The sequence below is a fragment of the Lethenteron reissneri genome, chromosome 67 (genome assembly GCF_015708825.2).
Source record: "Lethenteron reissneri isolate LAM-NWPU_2019-01 chromosome 67, ASM1570882v1, whole genome shotgun sequence".
Taxonomy (NCBI): domain Eukaryota; kingdom Metazoa; phylum Chordata; class Hyperoartia; order Petromyzontiformes; family Petromyzontidae; genus Lethenteron; species Lethenteron reissneri.
Window position 1 is genome coordinate 4,152,078 of NC_083845.1, and position 23,494 is coordinate 4,175,571.

Consider the following 23,494-nt stretch of genomic DNA (forward strand, 5'->3'; position numbering starts at 1 on the left):
GTCTAAGGGTAGTGTTGAGTCTATGGGCAGTGTTGAGTCTATGGGCAGTGTTGAGCCTATGGGTAGTGTTGAGTCTATGGGTAGTGTTGAATATATGGGCAGTGTTGAGTCTATGTGCAGTTTTGAGTCTATGGGCAGTGTTGAGTCTATGGGCAGTGTTGAGTCTATGGGCAGTTTTGAGACTATGGGCAGTGTTGAGTGTATGGGCAGTTTTGAGTCTATGGGCAATGTTGAGTCTTTGGGCAGTGTTGAGTCTATGGGCAGTATTGAGTCTATGGGTAGTGTTGAGTCTATGGGCAGTTTTGAGTCTATGAGTAGTGTTGAGTCTATGGGCAGTGTTGAGTCTATGGGCAGTGTTGAGTCTATGGGCAGTGTTGAGTCTATGGGTAGTGTTGAGTCTATGGGTAGTGTTGAGTCTATGGGCAGTGTTGAGTCTATGGGCAGTTTTGAGACTATGGGCAGTGTTGAGTCTATGGGCAGTCTTGAGTCTATGGGTACTGTTGAGTCTATGGTCAGTGTTGAGTCTATGGGCAGTTTTGAGTCTATCGTCAGTGTTGAGTCTTTGGAGAATGTTGAGTCTATGGGCAGTGTTGAGTCTATGGGGAATGTTGAGTCTTTGGGGAGTGTTGAGTCTATGGCGCGGTGCTGTTCACTGCACAGGGGAAGTTGATTCCAGTGCAAGGAGGGAGAAGAATCCAACACGGGATTGGGCACAAGGGAGGAGGAGGGACCGAGAGACGATTGGGAACGAAGAGGACGAGAGGAGGGGACATGGAAGGGGGTGAGAGAGGCGAGATGCTGTGGGGCAAAGCCACGGGAGACATTTAAAGACTCGTGGTGTCAGGTATTCAAAACGACGGCTGATCGGTCGCATCCTGTCGGTGAGGAACGATGGCCGTGCACGGGTGGCACGCGGACTGCGTCGACGGCAAGGGTCGGCGCGTTGTACGGCAGGAGGTTTGAGAACTGTTCGAGGTGCAGGGGACGAATCCGGTTTGATTCAGCTTAGCCTGGACGCGGCTTGCGAGATGAAAAAAAACAATTGCACGTCCCTGCGCGACCCCCAAACAGCAAACACATTCGACCGCGGAATGTCGTTCAACAGCGCAATTATATGGGCGTGGGGTGAGGCGTGAACGGTGTTCCCTCGTTATTCGCGATCGTGGATATCCAGCGAATTGCATCTGCACCTCTACACCAGCGGTGGTTCTCTACACGAGGGGTGGGGTGGGGGTGATTTATGAATGCGCGTGAAATTATATCGTACGCGAGAGAGCCATTGGTGATGAATCACGTTGCATGAATCGGCCGATATTAAATAACCACGGTAGAAATAACAAATTCTTCTACGTGGTAACCTATAACGACGTAAAAGACCTTTGTGAACTCGCCGATCGTCAACAATGTTGGTTGCCGTGAGTTACCAGCGAGCGCAAATACATAACGTCACGTGCTGCAGAGCGTCCGCTTAAACATTTGTTTTGAACTCGCTTGTAGTTACTCAGCTCCTTTGGGCAGGGGTCCCCAACCACCGGGCTGGGTGGGGAGGGGCTGGGTGAGAGGGGTGGGGCTGGGTGGGGAGGGGCTGGTCACCCCGTGGTGCCCTTATAAAACTCAACGTTTAACCTACTCACACCGGCTTGTGCCCGCCCTCACAGTCGGGCATATTTGCGGAATACACCACGCCGCCGTTGACCCTGGCCATTGACCGAGCAACCCAACGTTCCTACCAGCTCCCTCCGCAGGAATGTGTTTTAATGTAAGATAGTTCATTAAAAAGACGGAGGTTTATGTAGACCAATGTCATCATTCGCGAAATTTGCTACTCACGAGCATCTCCGGAACGTGTCCCTCGCGAATAACGAGGGAAGCCTTCAGGGTGGATATTGGGTGATTGAGTTTACGTATAAACAAGTCACGCAGGGTTATTGAGTTAATTTAACACGTGTTCAAACTGACTTCCATTATTGACATTAATGCACGATGCAAGAATGATCTTTTGAAATGAATTTAGGGCTTTAAAAAAGGGTACAAAGTTCTAATCCTTGAACGTTCATCATGGATTCTCTTTAAAGTCACTATTCACTCCCCACGGGAAGAAGAACAATAAACATGAATAACGAGAATAGACCAAACGTTAACTTAAATAATAAACATTTAAAATGTGTTAATGCCGTGTTAAAATAAGTGAAATAACCCTATGTGTTCTGACTTCTGGGCCACTCTGTATTGATGTACAGTATGCATGTAGAACTTCTTTCGCACCGTACGTCGCTAACCGCAATAATCGGAGGTGCGGGAGAAAGATCACGAAACTAAACACAAAAAGCAGTTCCAAAAAAAGTATATTTCAATGTAGTCTATTCATCGAGTGTATAGTAGTGTATAATGGTGGAGTGTATAGTAGTGTAGTGTTTAATACATAGTGTCGTGCATAGTGTAGTGTATTGTAGTGTAGTGTGTAGTACGTAGTGTAGTGCATAGTGTAGTGTATAGTGTAGTGTAGTGCATAGTGTAGTGTATAGGCGTGTAGTGTGTAGTACGTAGTGTAGTACGTAGTGTAGTACGTAGTGTAGTGTATAGGAGTGTAGTGTGTAGTACGTAGTGTAGTGCATAGTGTAGTGTATAGTGTAGTGTAGTGCATAGTGTAGTGTATAGGCGTGTAGTGTGTAGTACGTAGTGTAGTGCATAGTGTATTGTAGTGTAGTGTGTAGTACGTAGTGTAGTGCATAGTGTATTGTAGTGTGTAGTACGTAGTGTAGTGCATAGTGTAGTGTATAGTGTAGTGTAGTGCATAGTGTAGTGTATAGTGTAGTGTATAGTGTAGTGTATAGTGTAGTGTATTGTAGTGTAGTGTATAGTGTAGTGTATTGTAGTGTAGTGTATAGGAGTGTAGAGTGTAGTACGTAGTGTAGTACGTAGTGTAGTGTATAGTGTATTGTAGTGCATAGTGTAGTGTATAGTGTAGTGTATAGTGTAGTGTATAGTGTAGTGTATAGGCGTGTAGTGTGTAGTACGTGCTGATGTGTATGTAAGTATGTTGAACTTGTTTCGCACCGGACGTAGCCAACCGCGCTCATCGGAGGATGCGGGGGAAGGACAACAAACTAAACCCACACAACACAACATCAACATTAAAGCAGCTCTCGAGTTTTCAAAAGCAGGGGGGAGGTCGTACGCTCAGGGCTGTGCGTGTGGCGTGGACTGCAGACGAAGCTGACTTGGGTGCGTACGCTAAGTTGGAACAGCGAAGGGTGGCTCGTGTGTATGCGTCTCGCCGCTGGCAGATTCACTGCAGAAACGCAATCTCCACTAACTCTCTGCAAGCCTCACCTCTTCTCTGTTGCCCATTCTCTTCCTCTCCCACCCCCACTCCTCTTTTCGGTCCTTCTCCCTCCTTGCATCCCTCCACTGGAATCAACTTCCCCTGTACATTGAGCAGCACTGCCCATAGACTCAACACTGCACCATAGACTCAACACTACCCATAGACTCAACACTACCCGTAGACTCAACACTGCCCATAGACTCAACACTACCCATAGACTCAACACTACCCGTAGACTCAACACTGCCCATAGACTCAACACTACCCATAGACTCAACACTACCCATAGACTCAACACTACCAATAGACTCAACACTGCCCATAGACTCAACACTGCCCAGAGAGGGTGCCGCCCTGGTGAGATGTTAACTACCTCGCCTGGTATACAGGAGGTTGTGGGTTCGATCTCGACCCTGACGCCTGCTGCTGTATATTTTGAGTTTGTGCGTCTCTCTCCATCTCCCCGCAGTAGCGTGGTTTTTTTTCTCCGGGTCCTCCGATTTTTACCTCCACATTTAGAATCAACATCACGCGTTTAGAGTGTTTGGCTGATATAAATGTCCACGTGACGATAAGCCCCTTCATTTGTGGCCAGGTCGCTTATGAAAAGTAAGCTAATAGCTCAGTGGGCCTTTCCCTGGTGAGATATTTTTAGTGATTTCCTTATATTTCCTATACTTTGCACTTTTTTATGTTTGTTGTTGTAACGTTCTGACCTACTGCTACTGGACAACTGTCAAAAAAGAGCTTCATAGCTCATCGGATTCCTCCAGCATAAGCATTCTGATATAACGAAGGCGTTATTGGCCGGGTAAATACTGCACGTGTCTTTGCACACTTATGATGGAGGCGACATTTGTGTTGATAATTGTTTTTTTACCATTTTATCTGGCAACAAAACTGACACCTTTTTTTACAAGGAGTCATGTTTGCATTGACCACATTTGTGTTGTACTGTGTTGTATATGTTGGTTATCAAAATTTGTTATGTTGTATGCGTGCGTGGGTGAAATTATTATGTTGTATATGTGGGTTATGAATATTCAGTGAAAATAATGATAATTAAATGAAATTTGGCCAAATGTGTAATTATCCGGAAATATGTTAATTTATGTAATTACGCACATTTTAATTATGCCAATTCGAGAGGTAATCGTATTAATTATGCGAGTGGGTGTAATTATGATAATGCAAGTCGTTATGATAACCAGACCCCGCCTCGGTGATGAGGGTGGGTTATCGATCGGAATAAGGCAATTAATCGTATGCAGTTATGCAGGTGTGGTGTAAGTATGCAAGATTAACTTAGATTAACTCGGCATCGTTGTCTAGGTTCGTCTCATTCTCGCTTTAACATTCCCAGAGTGTGTATTCGTGGTTATATTTTTAGGTCCCCGGTTCACCCCGTTATCGCTTTAACATTTACTGAGTATGTATTAGTGTGTTTATTAAGGTCACCAAGTTCAAATCTCAACGCAGAAGCAGATCTTATGCATAGATTTCAGGAAAGAATCACACAACCACTTCTGTATTGATCAATTTATTACTAATTCAACCTTAACTATGATATAATATGCGAACTCTCAATCCCGGAACGTCAACACGGCATCAATACAGTATCATCAACGATTGTCTGATTTCACTTTGACAACTGCACATGGATCCCGCATAACGCGATGGTTGTTAGTGAGAGAGAGAGTCGTTAAAACATGCAAATACTATGCTAAGAAAACCTTAACGTTAATGAATGATTATACTCAATATTGTTCACGCAGTACCGCACTCCTTATTGATCATACGCAACCCTTATCACGTTGTTAGCACCTTGGGTCACGGGACAGTTGAATATGTTGTAGAGGATGCGAGTACGTGCGGCGATTATGATTAAAAGATACTTGAAAGATTATACGGCGAAAAAAAAACAATCAAAACAGTTATTATTCTTAAAGGCACCAATCTCAACAGATACATCGGCAGGTTATCTGACAACAGAACGGCTCGGAGTAAGGGCCTGCGACGGTGCTCCTTTTCCGAAGCTCGTTATCTTATACCAAGTTTACTAATTGGGGACCAGATCACCTGATAAGGATCCGGTGGGCCACCACTCCCCACGTGAGCGTGGCTCGGCGGAAGGAGGTGCCAAGAATCAGTTCGTATTGATGGATCTGTTGGGAATTTATGCGATTAAGAGTACAGTCCACTAAATATTAAAGATAAAAATTAAGAATACTCTTATAAACGACGGAGGGCCATCACTCGGTCTCGTTGTGATGCTTTCCAGCCACGGATGGCTTATGGGTTCGAGTGTTTTTGAGTGGTAAGAGTTGTCTTGAATAGTCAGTGTTCGGAGTCGATTCTTTAGGTCAAACAGACGCCTGGTGGTCGTGTGGTGAGGGGGCGGTGCGCGTCATACGTATCAGTCGATCCCCTGTCACCGTGGCGAACTGGTTCGGATGGCTGTTGATACGCTGTCGCAGTTCGGAACCCGGTCGGTAGGTGGCGCCCACAACTCGCTCGTAGCGTGCAGCTCTGGGTTGTCGCCGAACCGCGATGCTCACCACTCCGGTGGCAGCAAAGACCCCCGATTCGGCAGAGGTTGACGAGCTGAAGATGAGTCGAGCCGACCCGCTGGTCGCAGCTCGCTCCTGAGTCGACCCTCCCGGTCGAGCTCCTGAGTGGACCCGCTGGTCGCACTCCTGAGTGGACCCACTCTGGTCGCACTCGTTCCTGAGTCGACCCTCCCGTCGCACTCCTGAGTCGACCCGCTGGTCGCACTCCTGAGTCGACCCTCTGGTCGCACTCGTTCTTGAGCCAACCCACTGGTCGCACTGATTTCCAATGCTCAGGATCCTTTCCTTTATGCCGAAAAATCCCCCTGGATCCCGCCCACAAGGCGGGGCTTCTTTTCGATTTTTGCTGTGTCAGGATCTGTCCGTAGGCAGGTGTGTCCATGTGTGTGTCCGTACGTCCGTATGTCCTTGTGTGCATCACTCACGGTATTCCGTTGTCCCACTCCCTCCATAAAACCCACGAGCAAACAATCAGGTGTTACAAATTGCCTCGAGGTCGTCTCTCTGTCTGGGTGAAATATTATCTCTTGTCTGGCCTTCTTCATGAACCCAAAACACAGACGTTACAAATCGTCTCATAGGCGTCTTTGTTCGTGTTGCACCACCTGGAGGGAGGGGCAACACTCTCTCCGACCCGGCGCACAAAGAAATGGTTAAGAAGTTTTAAGTTAACATTTGTCCCTTACTATTTCACAGTTATGATTCTGTATGTAACCTAAGGTCTGTCGTTTCCCATCGTGGTGCTTGACTCAAGTGGAGGTGTTTCCCCGAGCGTATACACACTCCTATCCCGCGCGGCGGAGATACAAAGACGGCCGGGATCTCCCTTTCTCTCCGACCCTGGGTTTAACATCGTTTTTTTTATTATGTATTATATTCGACCTGGTGGTGATTCATCCCGTTATCCTGGCTTTTCATAAGTTTTACTTTAGTTTACGGTGAATAGCGTTAACATTGATGTTATGTAGATATTATGTATTGTGATGTCTTTAACTTAACTTGTTTGTCAGAGCTTTACTGACACGAAGTTGCATTTCATAGCCCCGCAGTCTTTGCCCCACCCTATCTCTGCTCGCCGTTGTTGTTGCCGTCCAGCTGGCCGTTGTTCAAGGCCTCATTAATTTCCGTCACTCCTGAGGTGAGGGCGGTTGAGCCTTGGAGTCAGTTCTGGTTTTTGTCTGCCGCCGTGCTCTTAATTTCCTTCCCTCTTCAACCTTATATATGATATATTCGCTCCTGTCTGGGTGCGATTCAATTTTGACTTAGGAAGGTTCTGATTGTCATATGCTTCGGGTCGAGTTGCATAGAAAGTATTAAAGTATGGAAATAACATTTCATTTGACTTAATGATGGTGATGGTTCAGTAGGCGTAACTTGTGGCCTGGTTTAATTGGAGTGGGTGTGAATATCAATAACTTTAGCCTACCCTGTTGTTAAATTCCGACTTTAACGTTACTTTAATAGCAATACAGAATAATTGAGCTTTTGTCTTAACTAGGCGAATGCGAACTTCTGGTGACCCCCGCAGGCTTGTTATTCAGCTGGGTCTTGCCCGCCTTGAGAGATATACAACACTCTTTTAAATCAGCTCCCTGTGGCCCTCCAACCTTCTGCTCTGGGAATGTTATTCTTAATTTCAGGTCCAAGGCCTTTTTGGGTTTATCTTTGTTTCCTCAGCTGCAGGAGAACAAGGCGTGCTTCTACCTCCCTTTCTGTGTGCACGTGTTCTAATTAGCTCGGAATCCCTAACACACAATCAGTGATGATTCCTGGCTTTCTGTGGTTATGACTTAGACAAAGGCGCCTCTGCTTCCTTTCACTGCCTTTGCCTTGAAGCAAGGTTGCAATTCTGTCATCCTAGCCCTCCTCTCGTTCATTACTTAACAACACCTGGTGTTTTGCAGTTTGGTGCGCTTTGGTGTGTTTCACTCATAAAAAAAACAAGTAAAAAGATAATATATAAAAATCATCAAATATTATAATCTCAATTCTGGAAGAAGGGTTAGGATACAACAACTGCCATCTACTGGCAATATCTGGGCATGGCTCCTCCTCGACCAATAAGAATTCCCGCCACGAGGTGACTGTGACGTGCCTACCGCGTCACAGACCAAGTCAGACCTGATTGGTCACCCCGGGACCCTAATAAATTTCAACGTTCATCCTGCAAAGTCCCATCGCAAGGGAGATTGTGGGCATCCACATATCAAGCAGGGGCGGTTTCTTCATTAGGGCGATTGGGCGACGCACCACCAATGTCATTGAACCACAGAGTCACGCTAGCCGTCACTGTCAGCCTCTGGATATAGTCCAATCAGCGTCATGCTACGTTCTGTGGAGTACCGCCTCTTTTTGGGCGATTTCCCTCCGGCTGAGAATCGCCCCGAGTGGCCCCATAGACTTACATTAAAAGATGTTTTTTTTCGAACGGGGGTGCTGCAATGCATTCTCTATGGCTTCCGGGAGGGCAAGCCCTAACGTGCTTACGTCATCATACGTGCTTACGTCATCATACGTAAGCACGTTTCATCCAACAATATAATTTGTTGCTACCTAGTGGAATCTTTAATAAAATAAACTTGAGTGGTTTGTTTTAATAGTGAGTATAGAAACAAACAAGATGTATTGTAAGTCACTTTATTTTTCATTAATATTAAAGAAGTGAAGTTGCCTTTACATACTTAAGCTGTTAATTTATCCATTGCATGGGTGGACCTTATCCTTATCAATCATCCAGACATTTGCCCCCCCTGAGAGATTTTGCAGGAGCCGCCACTGATATCAAGCAAACAGCAGCATCAGCATACAATATCACAGACAGTAGAGCATGATAAGTAGCATCATTGATACCAATTATCAAAATTAATAAGTCAAATATATTTTGCTTAGTAATATAATTTTCGTCTATTTGTTTGTGTTTCTTCCTTGCGTTGGGACTTTGCAGGATGAACGCTGAGATTTATAAGAAGGCAGGGCACTGATAAGGGGCCGTCCATAAATGACGTCACGCACCTGGGGGGGGGGGGGTCAGACATTTGTGACGATGTGTGACGAGGGGAGGGGGGGTGAGAAATGTGACGTCGCATCAAAATGCGCAACTTTAAATTAATATAGACAACACGTTCTACTTAATTAAATAGACTTTTTAATAAATGTTTTCTCCTACAACATCAGAGTGCAGCGCCACATTAAATACGCACTACAATGACAATAGTTTAAAGCGATTTAAAGCATGTTTAAAAAAAATTGGGGGGGGGGCAGAGCTTTGTGATGTCATATTTGAAGGGGGGGGGGTCTGACCTTTTGTGACGCCGTGTGACGAGGGGGGGGGGGGGTAAAAAATGGTCCCCTAAGGGGTTGATAGCTATGATTTCAAGTTGTGACACGCGCGTTCAATACCCGTCCATGGTATGGTTTATAATAGGCAGGCGCGCCTTCTTGCTTATCCGTCGTACGGTTTCTATTCGCCCGTGCGCCGTGTCTATGCGGTGTGCGGTTTACAATCGGCCGGTCCGCTCCGCGCCGATCCGATGTGGGAATTGTAATCCCCCTCCCCGCATCGCCCCAAAGATTCTGTAAGGGGCCGTCCATAAATGACGTCACGCGATTTTGAACGATTTTTGACCCCCCCCCTCGTCACACGGCGTCACAAAAAGTCAGACCCCCCCCCTCAAATATGACGTCACAAAGCTCTGCCCCCCCCAAAATGCTTCAAATCGCTTTAAATTATTGTCATTGTAGTGCGTATTTAATGTGGCGCTGCACTCTGATGTTGTAAAAGAAAACATTTATTAAAAAGGAGGCGTTGTAAAGCTTAAATTTAGCATAAAATTCACTTGAAAATATTCAACGTCTAACTAAAACTGCAGATGTTCAGAATATTATATTGAAATTCTCTTATAATTATAAAATATTAAAAGTAATGATAACTATAACAAAAAATACTTGAAGCTTTGTAGTAGAACGAAGCAAAATGTAGAGTACAATTATAACAATCACATATTCATTCCACAGAATGAAAAGCCCCGGTAGAATTATTAAAATCTAAATGTTTAATAACAATAATTTTTTTAAAATACATTTTGCTTCTCCATTCTCCCACGGAGAAGCAAAATGCTCCTTTATGGAATAAATAAAAGGTGACCGTAGAAAATTTAAATAATCAAAAAGTTAATAATGAAAATTAATCAAAACAACGCAAGCAGCCGTCCTCAGGTGAAGAACAGGTCTGTCGGAAAGACAGCGTCTGAATGAGCCCTGTTCTTCACCTGAGGACGGCTGCTTGCGTTGTGGCCGAAACGTCGTGAGAATTGTATTTTATTATGTTTTATTTTTATTATTTTATTATTTCCCTTCTACGTGACTTTACCGAAAGAACCAAGAAGATGAATCCCTGCAGTCACGAAATATTTAAATCGAAATTCTATTTTTATTTAAAGTTGCGCATTTTGATGTGACGTCACATTTCTCACCCCCCCCCCCCTCGTCACACATCGTCACAAATGTCTGACCCCCCCCCCCCCCACTAGGTGCGTGACGTCATTTATGGACGGCCCCGATCCTAATCTCCCCCTCCCCTGACCCCCCTCTGCCCACCTCACCCCCCTCCCCTCTTCCCCCTCCCCCTCCCCTCTTCCCCCTCCCCTCTTCCCCCTCCCCTCCTCCCCCTCCCCTCACCCCCCTCCCCTCACCCCCCTCCCCTCTTCCCCCTCCCATCCTCCCCCTCCCCTCCTCCCCCTCTACCTCCTCCCCCTCCCCTCTTCCCCCTCCCCTCTTCCCCCTCCCCTCTTCCCCCTCCCCTCTTCCCCCTCCCATCCTCCCCCTCCCCTCCTCCCTCTCCCCCCTCCCCTCCTCCCCTCCCCTCCACCCCCTCCCCTCCCCTCCTCCCTCTCCCCCCTCCCCTCCTCCCCCTCCCCTCCTCCCCCCTCCCCTCCTCCCCCTCCCCTCCTCCCCTCCCCTCCACCCCCTCCCCTCCTCCCTCTTCCCCCTCCCCTCTCCCCCCTCCCCTCCTCCCCCTCCCCTCTCCCCCCTCCCCTCTTCCCCCTCCCCCCTCCCCCCTCCCCTCCTCCCTCTCCCCCCTCCCCTCCCCTCCTCCCCCTCCCCTCACCCCCCTCTGTCGGGTCACGTGGGTCGGGGTCCTTCCTGGGCTGTGTCGCGTAGCGAGGACGACGCGGCGTGGATCCCACGTGGGTGGGTACAGTGCGCGGCGAGTGCAGTGCGTGGGTACAGTGCGCGCTAGTACAGTGTGTGAGTGTACGCGTGCTCGTACAGTGCGCGGCTAGTACAGTGGGTGGGTACAGTGTGCGCTAGTACAGTGCGCGTGCGAGGGTGTCCACACGTGTCGCGTGAGTACAGTAGGTGAGTGTACACACGTGTGAGTGAGTGGGTGAATACACGTGCACGTGTATGCGAGCACACACGTGGGTCAGTGGGTACACACGTGTGCGTGTGTGTGTGTGTGATTTCACACACACGCACTAGGTCGACTCAGCCTTAGATGTGTACCCGGTGCAGTTTTTAATAAATCAGCGTTAGGGGAGACAAAGGCGGCCGGGCGTGGTGTTGGCCACCTCCCCTCGCGTGTCGCGCGGGCCTTAATATGTGCTCACTAACAGCACTTGCCCCAGCATAACTTACGACTATAGGGGGGATCTTTGTCTTTGGTGTGTGAGAGCGGTGGTGCAGTGGTTAGCGCGATGGCGCTACGAACCCGACCAACATCGTTGACGACTGTCTGACCCTGTCCTGAGCCTCCTCTAGGTCGACTCGGCCTCAAATGAGTACCTGGTGTGGCCTTTAAACATCACCACTGGGGAGACAAAGGCGGTCGGGCGTGGTGCTGGTCAACCACCCCTTCGCGTGCAGTTTCCGGCCTTCACAGGTTCTTCTCGCTAACAGCACTTGCCTCAAGAGTCTGTTCAAGGCTACACGGGGGACCTTTGTCTTTGTGGTGTGTGTGTGCAGGGGTGGAGTATCTTGTGATCGACTACTCAGGTGGACGTCGGTGAAGTGAAGTCATGTCGCCCACCACAGGACGCAAGCCGGATAATAAGGTGTGTGCCCAGCTCGTGTGAATTTTCTGCATTCACTCACCTGCACAGGCTCACATGCACAGGCTCACCTACATAGACTCACATACATAGACTTGGCTGTACAGACTCGCCTGCATAGATTTGTCTACACAGGCTCACCTGCATTCACTCACCTGCACAGGCTCACATGCACAGGCTCACATGCAGCGCAGAGTGCTAACCACTGAACCACCGCTCCCCACTTACTCACACACCCACACACTCACACACACTCACACACACACTCACCCACACAATTATCCATGCACACACAGTCACCTGCACACTCAACGACAATACTCACCTACATAATCACCCGCACACTCACTCATACACTCGCCCACACATTCACTCACACACTCGCCCACACATTCACTCATACACTCGCCCACACACTCACCCACACACTCACACACACACACACACACTCACCCACACACTCACCCACACACTCACCCACACACTCACCCACACAATCATCCATACACACACACAGTCACCTGCACACTCACCGACAACACTCACCTACATAATCACCTGCACACTCACTCATACACTCGCCCACACATTCACTTACACACTCGCCCACACACTCACTGGAACACTCACCCACACACTCACTCACACACTCACCCACACACTCGCCCACACACTCGCTCACACACTCGCCCACACACTCACCCACACGCTCGCTCACACACTCGCTCACACACTCGCCCACACACTCTCCCACACATTCGCTCACACAGTCGCCCACACAGTCGCCCACACACTCGCCCACACACTCGCCCACACACTCGCCCACACACTCACCCACACACTCGCCCACACACTCACACACTCACCCACACACTCCCCCACACACTCACCCACACACTCACTCACACACTCGCCCACACACCCACACACTCGCCCACACATTCACCCACAGCCGCTAGCCAACAGCCACCCCCACACTCACCCTGCTGGGGAGGACGTGGAGGCAGCGTGTGTTTGAGGAGGAGGATGATGATGGAGGAGGAGGAGGCAGGGTGTGCATGAGGATGATGGAGGAGGAGGAGGCAGGGTGTGCATGAGGTTGAAGCTGCGCCCTGCGTGTGCAGCAGAAGCGCGGGGCCAAGCGCAGCCGGGAGACGGACGCCTCGGAGGAGGAGGAGGCGGCGGCGCTCAGAGGCCCGGCCAAGGCCCCCCGGGGCCGTGGGGGTTCGAGGGCCCGAGGGTCTGAGGCCAGAGGACGAGGGAAGGCCCGGGCGGGAGGACCCGGAGAGAAGGCCTTCCCCAAAACGTCTTCGCTCTTCAAAAACAATCCCAGCATCCCCAGTGTGGAGAGGTGAGAGTGCGAGATTGGTGAGCCGGGCGAGCGAGCGAGCTTGGTTAGCCGGGCGAGTGAGCGAGCTTGGTGAGCCGGGTGAGCGTTGTTGGTGAGCCGATCGAGTGAGCGAGCTTGGTGAGCCGGGTGAGCGCTGTTGGTGAGCCGGTCGAGTGAGCGAGCTTGGTGAGCCGGGTGAGCGTTGTTGGTGAGCCGGTCGAGTGAGCGAGCTTGGTGAGCTGGGTGAGCGTTGTTGGTGAGCCGGTCGAGTGAGCGAGCTTGGTGAGCCAGGTGAGCGAGCGTTGTTGGTGAGCCGGGCTAGCGAGCGCGGTGTTCGTTTAGATTATTTAGATTATTTGACTCCTGTACATTTCCACGTGATTGTGATAAGCCAACTTCGTTGAGCTATCATTTGTGACGGCCAGGTCGCTTCTCAAAAAGAGCTGCGTAGCAGCTCAGCGGGGCACTTACCTGGTAGAATGAAAAAATAAAAGTGATTATAGTTTGGTTGCCAGGAGGAGCAACCAGCAGCGTCCTCCTCCGCTTTCTCGGGGGCTCTTGATGCTGCCGCTCTGCTGCTGCTGCTGTGACAGACGTATGACGGGCGTCTTCGCATCCTTGACGCGGCCGGCACCGCGACCCGGAGGAAAAAAATAACCCAAACCACGAATTGTCATGCCGGTCCCTGAAAGGCCCCAAACGCTGCGTTTTAGGTCGTAGTTTTTTTTTTTTACGGAGAGGTCAAACCGCACCGCGGACGTCGCGCAGCGGCGACGGCGACGCCGGTTTGTTTGTTTGTTTATTTGTTTTGCGTGCGTCGGTGTCACGGCTCTCTCGTGTCTCCTTCCCCCCCACCCCCGCGACCCCCCCCTAGGCCCGTGGTGTCGCAGCGCAAGGAGGCTGTGTTCGCCGGCAACGCGTTTTCAACGCTGGACCTCCACCCGTACCTGGTGCGGACTCTTCCTTCCCCTTAGGCTGTAGCTCTGGTGGAGGCCCCTGAGTTTCAAGGACAATGTGTGCATTGTTATTGAAGCAGGTGGCTGGGTGGATTACTGGGTGTGTGGTTGTGTGGGTGGCTGGGTGGGTGGGTGACTGGGTGTGTGGCTGGGTGGGTGGCTGGGTGGGTGGATTACTGGGTGTGTGGCTGGGTGGGTGGCTGGGTGGGTGACTGGGTGTGTGGCTGGGTGTGTGGCTGGGTGGATTACTGGGTGGGTGGGTGGGTGTGTGGCTGGGTGGGTGGCTGGGTGGGTTGGTGACTGGGTTGGTGACTGGGTTGGTGGCTGGGTTAGTGACTGGGTTGGTGGCTGGGTTAGTGACTGGGTTGGTGACTGGGTTGGTGGCTGGGTTAGTGGCTGGGTTGGTGACTGGTTGGGTAGGTGGGTGGGTGACTGAGTGGGTGGCTGGGTGGCTGGGTGGGTGGGTGGCTGGGTGGGTGTGTGGCTGGGTGGGTGTGTGGCTGGGTGGGTGGCTGGGTGGGTGGCTGGGTGTGTGGGTGGGTGGCTGGGTGTGTGGCTGGGTGGGTGGCTGGGTGGGTGACTGTGTGGGTGGCTGGGTGTGTGGGTGGGTAGCTGGGTGTGTGGCTGGGTGAGTGGCTGGGTGCGTGACTGGATGGGTGGCTGGGTGGGTGACTGGGTGGGTGGCTGGGTGTGTGGGTGGGTGGCTGGGTGTCTGGCTGGGTGTGTGGCTGGGTGGGTGACTGGTTGGGTAGGTGGGTGGGTGTGCCGCCACCACCACAAGGGGCGACTCGCCCTGCTGCCACCGTGTGACCCCGTGCCGTCTGTGTTGTCGTCCCTCCAGGTGTCCACCCTGGACAAGCAGATGAAGCTCACCCAGATGACCATGTGAGTGGGACTCGCGCTTGACCCGTGCCGACCGTGTGACCCTGGATCACAATGTCAGCTGTTGTCCCCTGCCCGTGTGTGCGTGTGTGCGAGTGTGCGCGTGTGTGTGTGTGTACATGTAGCGATTAGCATGCTGCGCTATGAACCCGGCGACCCAGGTTCGATTTCGGCTCACGGCCAACACCAGTGACGATTATCTGAACTGGTCCCAGGCCTCCCCTAGGTCGACTCAAATGAGATCCATGGGGCGGTGTGTAAACATCGTCACTGGGGAGACAAAGGCGGCCTGGCGTTGTGCTGGCCACCCACGCCCTCGTGTACCGTGCCGGCCTTCATGGGGCCACACTAACAGCACTTGTCTCAAAAGTCTATTTAGGCTACACGGATGGGGGGGAGGGGGTCTTTGTGAGTGTGCGTGAAGCACACAGCGCTGCAAAGCGTCACATTCCGAGGTCGATTCCCCGCTAACATGGGTGGCGAATATTTGAACCGTTCCTGGGCCTCCCTTAGGTCAACCCAGCCTTATAAATGTGATGTGGGGGAGACAGATTAAACTAAACTATTGTAATTTCACCAGGTAGGGCCCACAGCTATGTGGATTTTTTTCAGAAGTGACCTGGCCACAGATGATAGCCGAACGAAGTGGCTTATCATCATTGTTTTTTTACCCTTTTATCTGGCAACAAAACTGACACCTTTTTTTGCAAGGAGTCATGTTTGCATTGACCACAATACCTGCAGTCGGAATGCAAACAAAAACATAACTCTGATAATGTATGCACTCATCTTCTTGGTTCTTTCGGTAAAGTCACGTAGAAGGGAAATAATAAATTAATAAAAAATATTATATAATAAAATAATTCTCACGACTTTTCGGCCACAACGCACGCAGCCATCCTCAGGTGAAGAACAGGTCTGTCGGAAAGACAGCGGTCTTTATTTTATTATTTCCCTTCTACGTGACTTTACCGAAAGAACCAAGAAGATGAATCCCTGCAGTCACGAAAGCTTTAAATCGAAATGTATGCACTGTCCTTGAAATTGATTGGTCCACACCCGAGACAGCTTTTCTTAGAGCCCAGTCTCACATGGTGTTGGACCAGATGATGCCAAAAGGCGCACAACTCAAAGCCAATGCACCATCAGAGTATGAGAGCTCGGGGTAAGCATTTACACCATTGGAACCTGCTTTGCCAGTAGCAAAATATGATAATTGTTTTTTTTACCCTTTTATCTGGCAACAAAAAGGTATCAGTTTTGTTGTCAGATAAAAGGGTAAAAAAACAATTATCATATTTTGCTACTGGCAAAGGAGGTTCCAATGGTGTCTTATCATCATCACGTGGGAATTTATAGCGGCAGACAAACTCTGAAAGCGTGACGTCGATTCTAAATGTGGAGGGAAAACCGGAGGACACCCGAGAAAAATCCACACGACCACAAACCAAACACGCAAACTTTAAATATACGGCAGGCGTCAGGGTTGGGATCGAACCCACGACCACCTGTATATCAGGCGAGGGAGTTAACATCTCCTCGCCACCACGGCGGGAAGGCGGCCGGTGCGCTGCTACTCGCGAACAGCACTTGCCCCCAGCAAGGCTACACGTGGGTGGGACCTTTGTCTTTGTGTGCGTGCAGGGTGCAGACGAAGGCCATCCCAGTGCTGCTGCAGGGACGGGACGCTCTCGTGAAGTCACAGACAGGATCAGGTCTCCCTCACCGCTCACCACTCACCACTCCAGTCCATTCGTTCCACGCGCTCGGGACCCCCCCCACTCGCCGTACAGCCCCCCCCCCCAGCCCCCCCTCGCCCCTTGCGCTCCTGCATCGGAGAGGTTTGGCCAACGCAGTCCGTTCTTCTATAGCGAGTAGTTTTCATATCAACGCGAATTGGATATATAACACGATGAATGTGTCGGGGAACTTTTTTTTTTATAGCCGCAGGATGCGATCGAGCGAACGGAACTACGTCGCACGCGCACCAGGCATTGGGATGCTGCTGGATGCTTCTAGATGCTGCTACTCACGCGTTTCAGTCTTTGTTCAGCCTGCGTAACGCATCTCACGTGTTGTCGCGGACTGTGCTTTACCCTGTACCATTTGTTATGACGCGATTTCTCCACAACGCGGCGTTATTCAGGAACTCAATGACGTTACAGGAGGACACGACAGTCCAGTAAAACCTTGGATTGCGAGCATAATTCGTTCCGGAAACGTGTTTGTAATCCAAAGCACTCGTATATAAAAGCACTCGTATGTCAGTTGTGATCACGTGACGCTCGGCAGACAAAATGTATACACGTACTACTCGTATTGCAAGACCTCGCTCGTTTATCAAATTAATATTTATTTAAAAAATTTGCTTGTCTTGCAAAACACTCACAGACCAAGTTACTCGCAATCCAAGGTTTTACTGTAGTCGTGTTTTTTGATTTCGCGTTTGGGAGGAAGCAATTGGGCAATGCACAAAAAGTCGACATGAACGTTGTTCCCAGTCCAATTCCACTTCCTGTCCTGTACGTTGAACTTCTATCGCACCACCGTACGTAGCCAACTGCTAATCAGAGGTGTGGGGGAAGGACAACAAACCAAACACAAAAAGCAGTTCTTGAGAAATGAGTTTGTCAATCTAGATGATGATGATGATTTAAAAGTGTGTAGCTCCCAGTGGCTTCCTAATATCGGAAGGAAGAACGTTCCAGACGGCCGAAGAAGCGCATCTGAAAGCGCCGCGCGATACAGCGGTGACCGCCGCCTTTGTTCGATGGTTGAGCCAAAAGCCGCTGCTGCTGCTGCTGCTGCTGCGAGGACGATCGGAGTTTGCGTGATGATGGTTTATGCTCCTTGACGAGTTCAGAGAGGTGTTGTGGTTCATTTGTGGTTCATTTGTATCTCATTTGCGGCGAGCACTTTGTGTGTGATGAGCGCTACTTTGTAACATTCTGCCAATTCGTGGGTCGCCAATTCGTGGGTTGTGGAGTTGAGCAAATGTCTGCTACCATCGCTTGCCTGTGAACAGCTGGGATCACCGGCGCTCTAAACCAGAACCATAGACACTGGCCCCATCCGCAGAACCAAATCCTGTCCCCCTGCCCCGTGGCGGTGGGACTTTAGGGCTAGGAGATGTTAACTACCTCGCTTGGTGTGCAGGAGGTCGTGGGTTCTATCCTGACCCTGACGCCTGCTGCTATATATTTGGAGTTTGCGTGTCCTCTCTCTCTCTCTTTCCCCGTGGTCGAATGGATTTTTGTCCGGGTCCTCCGGTTTTTCCCTCCACATTTAGAATCCACGTGCGGTTAGAGTATTTGTCCCCTGCTATAAATTCCCACGTCATGATGATAAGCCACTTTCGTTGAGCTATCATTGGTGATGTCCAGGTCGCTTCTTAAAAGTGCTGTATAGCTCAGCCGGCACTAACCAAGTAAAATAAAAAAAATAGTTTAGTTTTCGTTTGTACTTATATACTTATTCGAATGCATTTTTCACGACTTACCTTTTGGACTCAAAATAATTAAATAATGTGGCAAATTTTCTGACCTGCCCTTTTACTGGACATCTGCAATAAAAAACAGTTGATCGTCTTTCTTTGCGACGGGGGCCACACGCTGCCCACGAAGAATCAACACCGCAGCCACGAAGTGTCGCGCACGTGGACAGCGAGCCGTGCGGCAGCGCCACCGCGTAGCCCCCCTGCGGTCGCACCATCTTGACCCCCCCATGACCCCCCCCCGACCCCCCCCACCGACTCTGACCCTGCCGCCCGCGTGCGCAGGAAAGACGCTGGCCTACGCGGTTCCCCTGGTGCAAGCCCTGCAGGCCGCGCAGCCCAAGATCACGGTACGAACACTGCCGACCCGAGTTCGATTCACGCTCACGGCAATCGATAACAGTGACGGTTGTCAGAGTCGATCATGTGTCTCCCCTTCGGTCTCAAACGAGTACCTGGTGCGGTGTGTAAAATCATCGCCGCTGGGGAGACGGAGGCGGCCGGGCATGGTGCTGGTCACCCACCCCCTCGTGTGCCATGCCGGCCTTCATAGGCACTCGCTTAACAGCACTTGTCCCAACAGTCTGTTCAGGCGATACAGAGGATCTTTGTTGTTGTAGGTACTCGCCAACAGCTCTTATCCCCCGACAGTCTGTTCAAAGCTACACGGGAGATCTTTGTTGTGTGGGTATCGGTAGTGTAGCGGTCAGCGCGCTGCGCTTCGAACCCAGCGACCTGAGCGAGTTTGAATCCCCCTCACAGCAACCAACACCAGTTACGATTATCTGAGCCGGTCATGGGCCTCCCCTAGATAGACTCGGCCTAAAATGAGTACCTGGTGCAGTGTGTAAAATAATCGCTACTGGGGAGACAAAGGCGCCGGGCAGGCATGGTGCTGGCCACCCCTACCCCCTTGTGTGCCGTGCCGGCCTTCATAGGTGCTGCTCGCTAACAGCACTTGCCCCGACAGTCTGTTAAGGCTACACGGGGGTGTCTTTGTCTTGTGTTGGGGAGCGGTGGTGCAGTGGTTAGTGTACTGCGCTAAGAACCCGGCTGCGATCCGAGTTCGACAAACAACATCCTATTCAAGAATCACAATTAATAGACAAACGTTTTTGCTATTAAATAGAAGAAATTTAATAAAATTAATACTTACAATTTCATCAATGGTCCTCGTATAAATAGCCCAAGCAACATATGTAAAGTTTAACACGTAGACTTTCGCGACCAGTATTATACATAATCGAGGTTTTTTGGGTTAGATCACGTAAATATAAATGTGTCGTTAAACCTGCCACCGCCCAACACGGCCAACTAGTAAGGGTTGTCACGTAAACAGAATGTGGCCAATTCCTCACTAGTACAGCACATCGGTGTGTTGGAGAGCCAAGCCACAACATTTACAATCTGAGTACGACGTTTCGCCAGTAATTACAACTAGCTTCATCAGGCGAAAAGAATTGGCCGTGTTGGCTGGTGGTTTTAACGACACATTTATATTTACGCGATCTAACCCCAAAAAACATCCATTATTGAGGATATACATTTTTTGTTAACGAAACTAACCTTAAACTATTTTTATTTTACCATTGAGCTATATCGCTCTTTTTCAGATGCCACCTGGCCACAAATGACAGCTCAATGAAGTGGTTCGTCATCGTCACGTGGAAATTTCGGCAACCAAATAGCGTGATGTTGGCTCAAAAAAATCTACGAGGCCACGTCGGATGAGAGAGAGAGAGACACGCAAACTCCAAATATACAGCAGATGTCAAGGTCCGGATTAAACCCACGACCTCCTGCATACCAAGCGAGAGAGTTAACATCCAGCCACCGTGGTGCCCCTGTCATCACCAACTAAACGCCGGCTGTAATAATCGATGCTTGCGTTTAAACCGGTGTCTTTGTTTTCCCCTTCCTGGTTCCTGGCAGAGAGCGGACGGTCCCTACGCGCTGATCATCGTCCCCACCAGAGAGGTGCGTACGGACAAATCCCCCAAACGCTCTCACCGGAGTGGGTGGGCCCTGCCGTCGAATCCCGAGCTCCGCAACTCTGGTTCGTGAGCGGCTAATCCGTGGATCCGGGGAGTAAGCCCTCCCAGCGGACCGCTCCGACGATTCCAGTCGGCGGAGGAGTCGTTTGGAAGATTGCCGTGTTTTATGAGGAGGAGGTCAATTAGTTTGCTGCTTAGCAGATCTACCTTCTACGATAGACTCTCTAAACTTTTAATATTTATTTTGCCAGGTAATGCCCACTGAGCTATTCGGCTCAGAAGCGACCTGGCCACAAATGATAGCTAAACAAAGTGGCTTATCGTGTTGGAATTTATATGGAGGGAAAAAAAAGAGGACCCGGAGAAATATCCACGCGAACACGGCGAGAGAGACATGTAAACTACAAATACGCATGCGTTGGGGGGGGTCGGCATCGAACCCACGACCTGTATACCAGGCGAGGTAGTTAACATCTCTCCACCTCGGTGGCCCAGGCCTGGTGGGTCACTCAACTGCCGTTAATAAATCGTACAACGAATCGGCGAGCACTGTCCGGGCGTGGGGTGGTGTGCGGGGGGGGGGGGGGGGGGTGTTGTGAGCCGGTTCAACCCCTGTTTAACACGTAGGCTTTCGCGACCAATATTATTCATAATAAAGGTGTTTGGGTCAGATCGCGTTATTTATAATGTGTCGTAACCCTCCACCACCCGACACGGCCAAACTGTAAAAAAAAGTGTCACGTTTACAAAGGGCAAAATAATTCACTTCTTTAGCCCACCGGTGTGTTGAAGAGCGAATCAACATCATTTAAAATTTGAGTACGACGTTTTCGCTGGTCATTGAAGCTGAATTTAATTACCAGCGAAATGTTGTCCTCAAATTAAAAAATGCTGTTGATTCCTTCAGCACACCGGTTCAACGCCTGCCTCCAGGTCAGGGTGTAACCAGGTCCCTGACTTGTCAAGGTGTAAACGTCAACACCAAATCTCGCAGCAAGACGAGAAGATCACGTGTACTGTATGTGTGGGTTGGACTTCTTTTACGTAGCCAACCGCGATTATCGGAGGTGCGGGGGAAGGACAACAAACAAAACACAAAAGCAGTTTAAAAGAAATTAGTTTTCAATATACTATCGTAATGTAGTGCGTAATATTGTAGTGTATAGTGAAGTGTGCCGTAGTATAGTATATAGCAGTGTATATTAGGGTGTAGTGTATAGTGTACTGTACAGTAGTGTCGTGTATAGTAGCGTAGTGTATAGTGTATAGCGTGTAGTGTATAGCAGTGTGTATGTATGTTGAACTTCTTTCGCACCGTACGTAGCCAACCGTGCTAATCGGAGCTGCGGGCGAAGGACAGCGAACTAAAACACGAAAGGCTGTTGTAAAGAAATGAGTTGTCAGCCTGGATGTCGTCTGTGTGCTTCTCAGCTTGCCATGCAGAGCTTCAATGCTGTCCAGCAGCTGCTCAAGGTGAGGATCTCCGGGATCGACTCGTCCCCGCGGCCACTGGCAGGCGTTGCCACCGTCCCTGCTGCCTGTGCTGTGTCTGTGGTGTGCCTGTGGTGTGGTGTGCATGTGGTGTGTGTGTGGTGTGTCTGTGTTGTGTCTGTGGTGTGTGTGTGGTTTGTGTGTGGTATGTGTGTGGTGTGTGTGTGGTGTGCATGTGGTGTGCCTGTGGTGTGCCTGTGCTGTGTCTGTGGTGTGCCTGTGGTGTGCCTGTGGTGTGGTGTGCCTGTGGTGTGCCTATGGTGTGTCTGTGGTGTGCCTGTGGTGTGGTGTGTCTGTGGCGTGTCTGTGCTGTGCCTGTGAAGAGTCTGTGGTGTGTGTGTGGTGTGTGTGTGTGGTATGTGTGTGGTGTGTTTGTGGTGTGTCTGGTGTGCCTGTGCTGTGTGTGTGGTGTGTCTGTGGGGTGTCTGTGGTGTGTGTGGTGTGTCTGTGCTGTGCCTGTGGTGAGTCTGTGGTGTGTGTGTGGTGTGTGTGTGGTATGTGTGTGGTGTGTGTGTGGTGTGTTTGTGGTGTGTCTGGTGTGTCTGTGCTGTGTCTGTGGTGTGCCTGTGGTGTGTGTGTGGTGTGTCTGTGCTGTGTCTGTGGTGTGCCTGTGGTGTGGTGTGCCTGTACTGTGTCTGTGGTGTGCCTGTGGTGTGGTGTGTCTGTGTTGTGTCTGTGGTGTGCCTGTGGTGTGTGTGTGCTGTGTCTGTGGTGTGCCTGTGCTGTGCCTGTGGTGTGGTGTGTCTGTGGTGTGTCTGTGGTTTGCTGTGTCTGGTGTGCATGTGGTGTGTGTGTGGGGTGTCTGTGGTGTGTGTGTGGTGTGTCTGGTGAGTCTGTGGTGTGCCTGTGGTGTGGTGAGTCTGTGGTGTGCCTGTGGTGAGTCTGTGGTGAGTCTGTGGTGTGTGTGTGTGTGTGGTGTGTCTGTGGTGAGTGTGTTGCGTATTTGTGCTGTGTCTGTGCTGTGTCTGCGGGGTGTCTGCGGTGTGTCTGTGGTGTGTCTGTGGTGTGTGTGTGGTGTGTCTGTGCTGTGTGTGTGGGGTGTCTGTGGTGTGTCTGTGGTGTGTCTGTGGTGTGCCTGTGGTCATCTGGCACGTGTAACTACTTTCCCGTGTGCCACCAGCCGTTCTCGTGGGTGGTGCCGGGCGTGCTGATGGGCGGAGAGAAGCGCAAGTCGGAGAAGGCCAGGTCAGTGACCCCCCACCCCACCTCTCCACCACCCCCCCTCCCACCTGGGGTTTGGACCGGGTGGCCGTGCCACCCACGGCCGTGCCAGCCTCCTCCTGGCCGCGCTCCACAGCCTCTCGCGCGATGCCACCCCGAATGCCATCTCCTGGACATCATCTCAGTAAAAAATTAAAGAGCTTCTTAGCTCATCAGATTCCTCCCGCAGTCCAAATACA

The 23,494-nt window shown here is 50.4% G+C and overlaps 1 protein-coding gene across 6 annotated transcripts in view; it reads left to right on the forward strand.

Moving 5' to 3' along the window:
• Window positions 1-23,494, forward strand: part of LOC133360046 (probable ATP-dependent RNA helicase DDX31) — a 43,032-nt gene that overhangs the window by 6,090 nt on the left and 13,448 nt on the right. The window contains exons 1-10 of one of the 6 annotated variants that reach the window (XM_061578623.1): window positions 10,967-11,088; window positions 11,863-11,951; window positions 13,073-13,299; window positions 14,153-14,228; window positions 15,076-15,119; window positions 16,761-16,831; window positions 18,895-18,959; window positions 20,542-20,586; window positions 22,035-22,076; window positions 23,215-23,279. In XM_061578623.1, the coding sequence (XP_061434607.1) occupies window positions 11,916-11,951; window positions 13,073-13,299; window positions 14,153-14,228; window positions 15,076-15,119; window positions 16,761-16,831; window positions 18,895-18,959; window positions 20,542-20,586; window positions 22,035-22,076; window positions 23,215-23,279 (671 nt within the window). In that variant the 5' untranslated portion in view covers window positions 10,967-11,088; window positions 11,863-11,915. The other 5 variants (XM_061578626.1, XM_061578622.1, XM_061578625.1 and 2 more) reach the window with 5 other exon arrangements.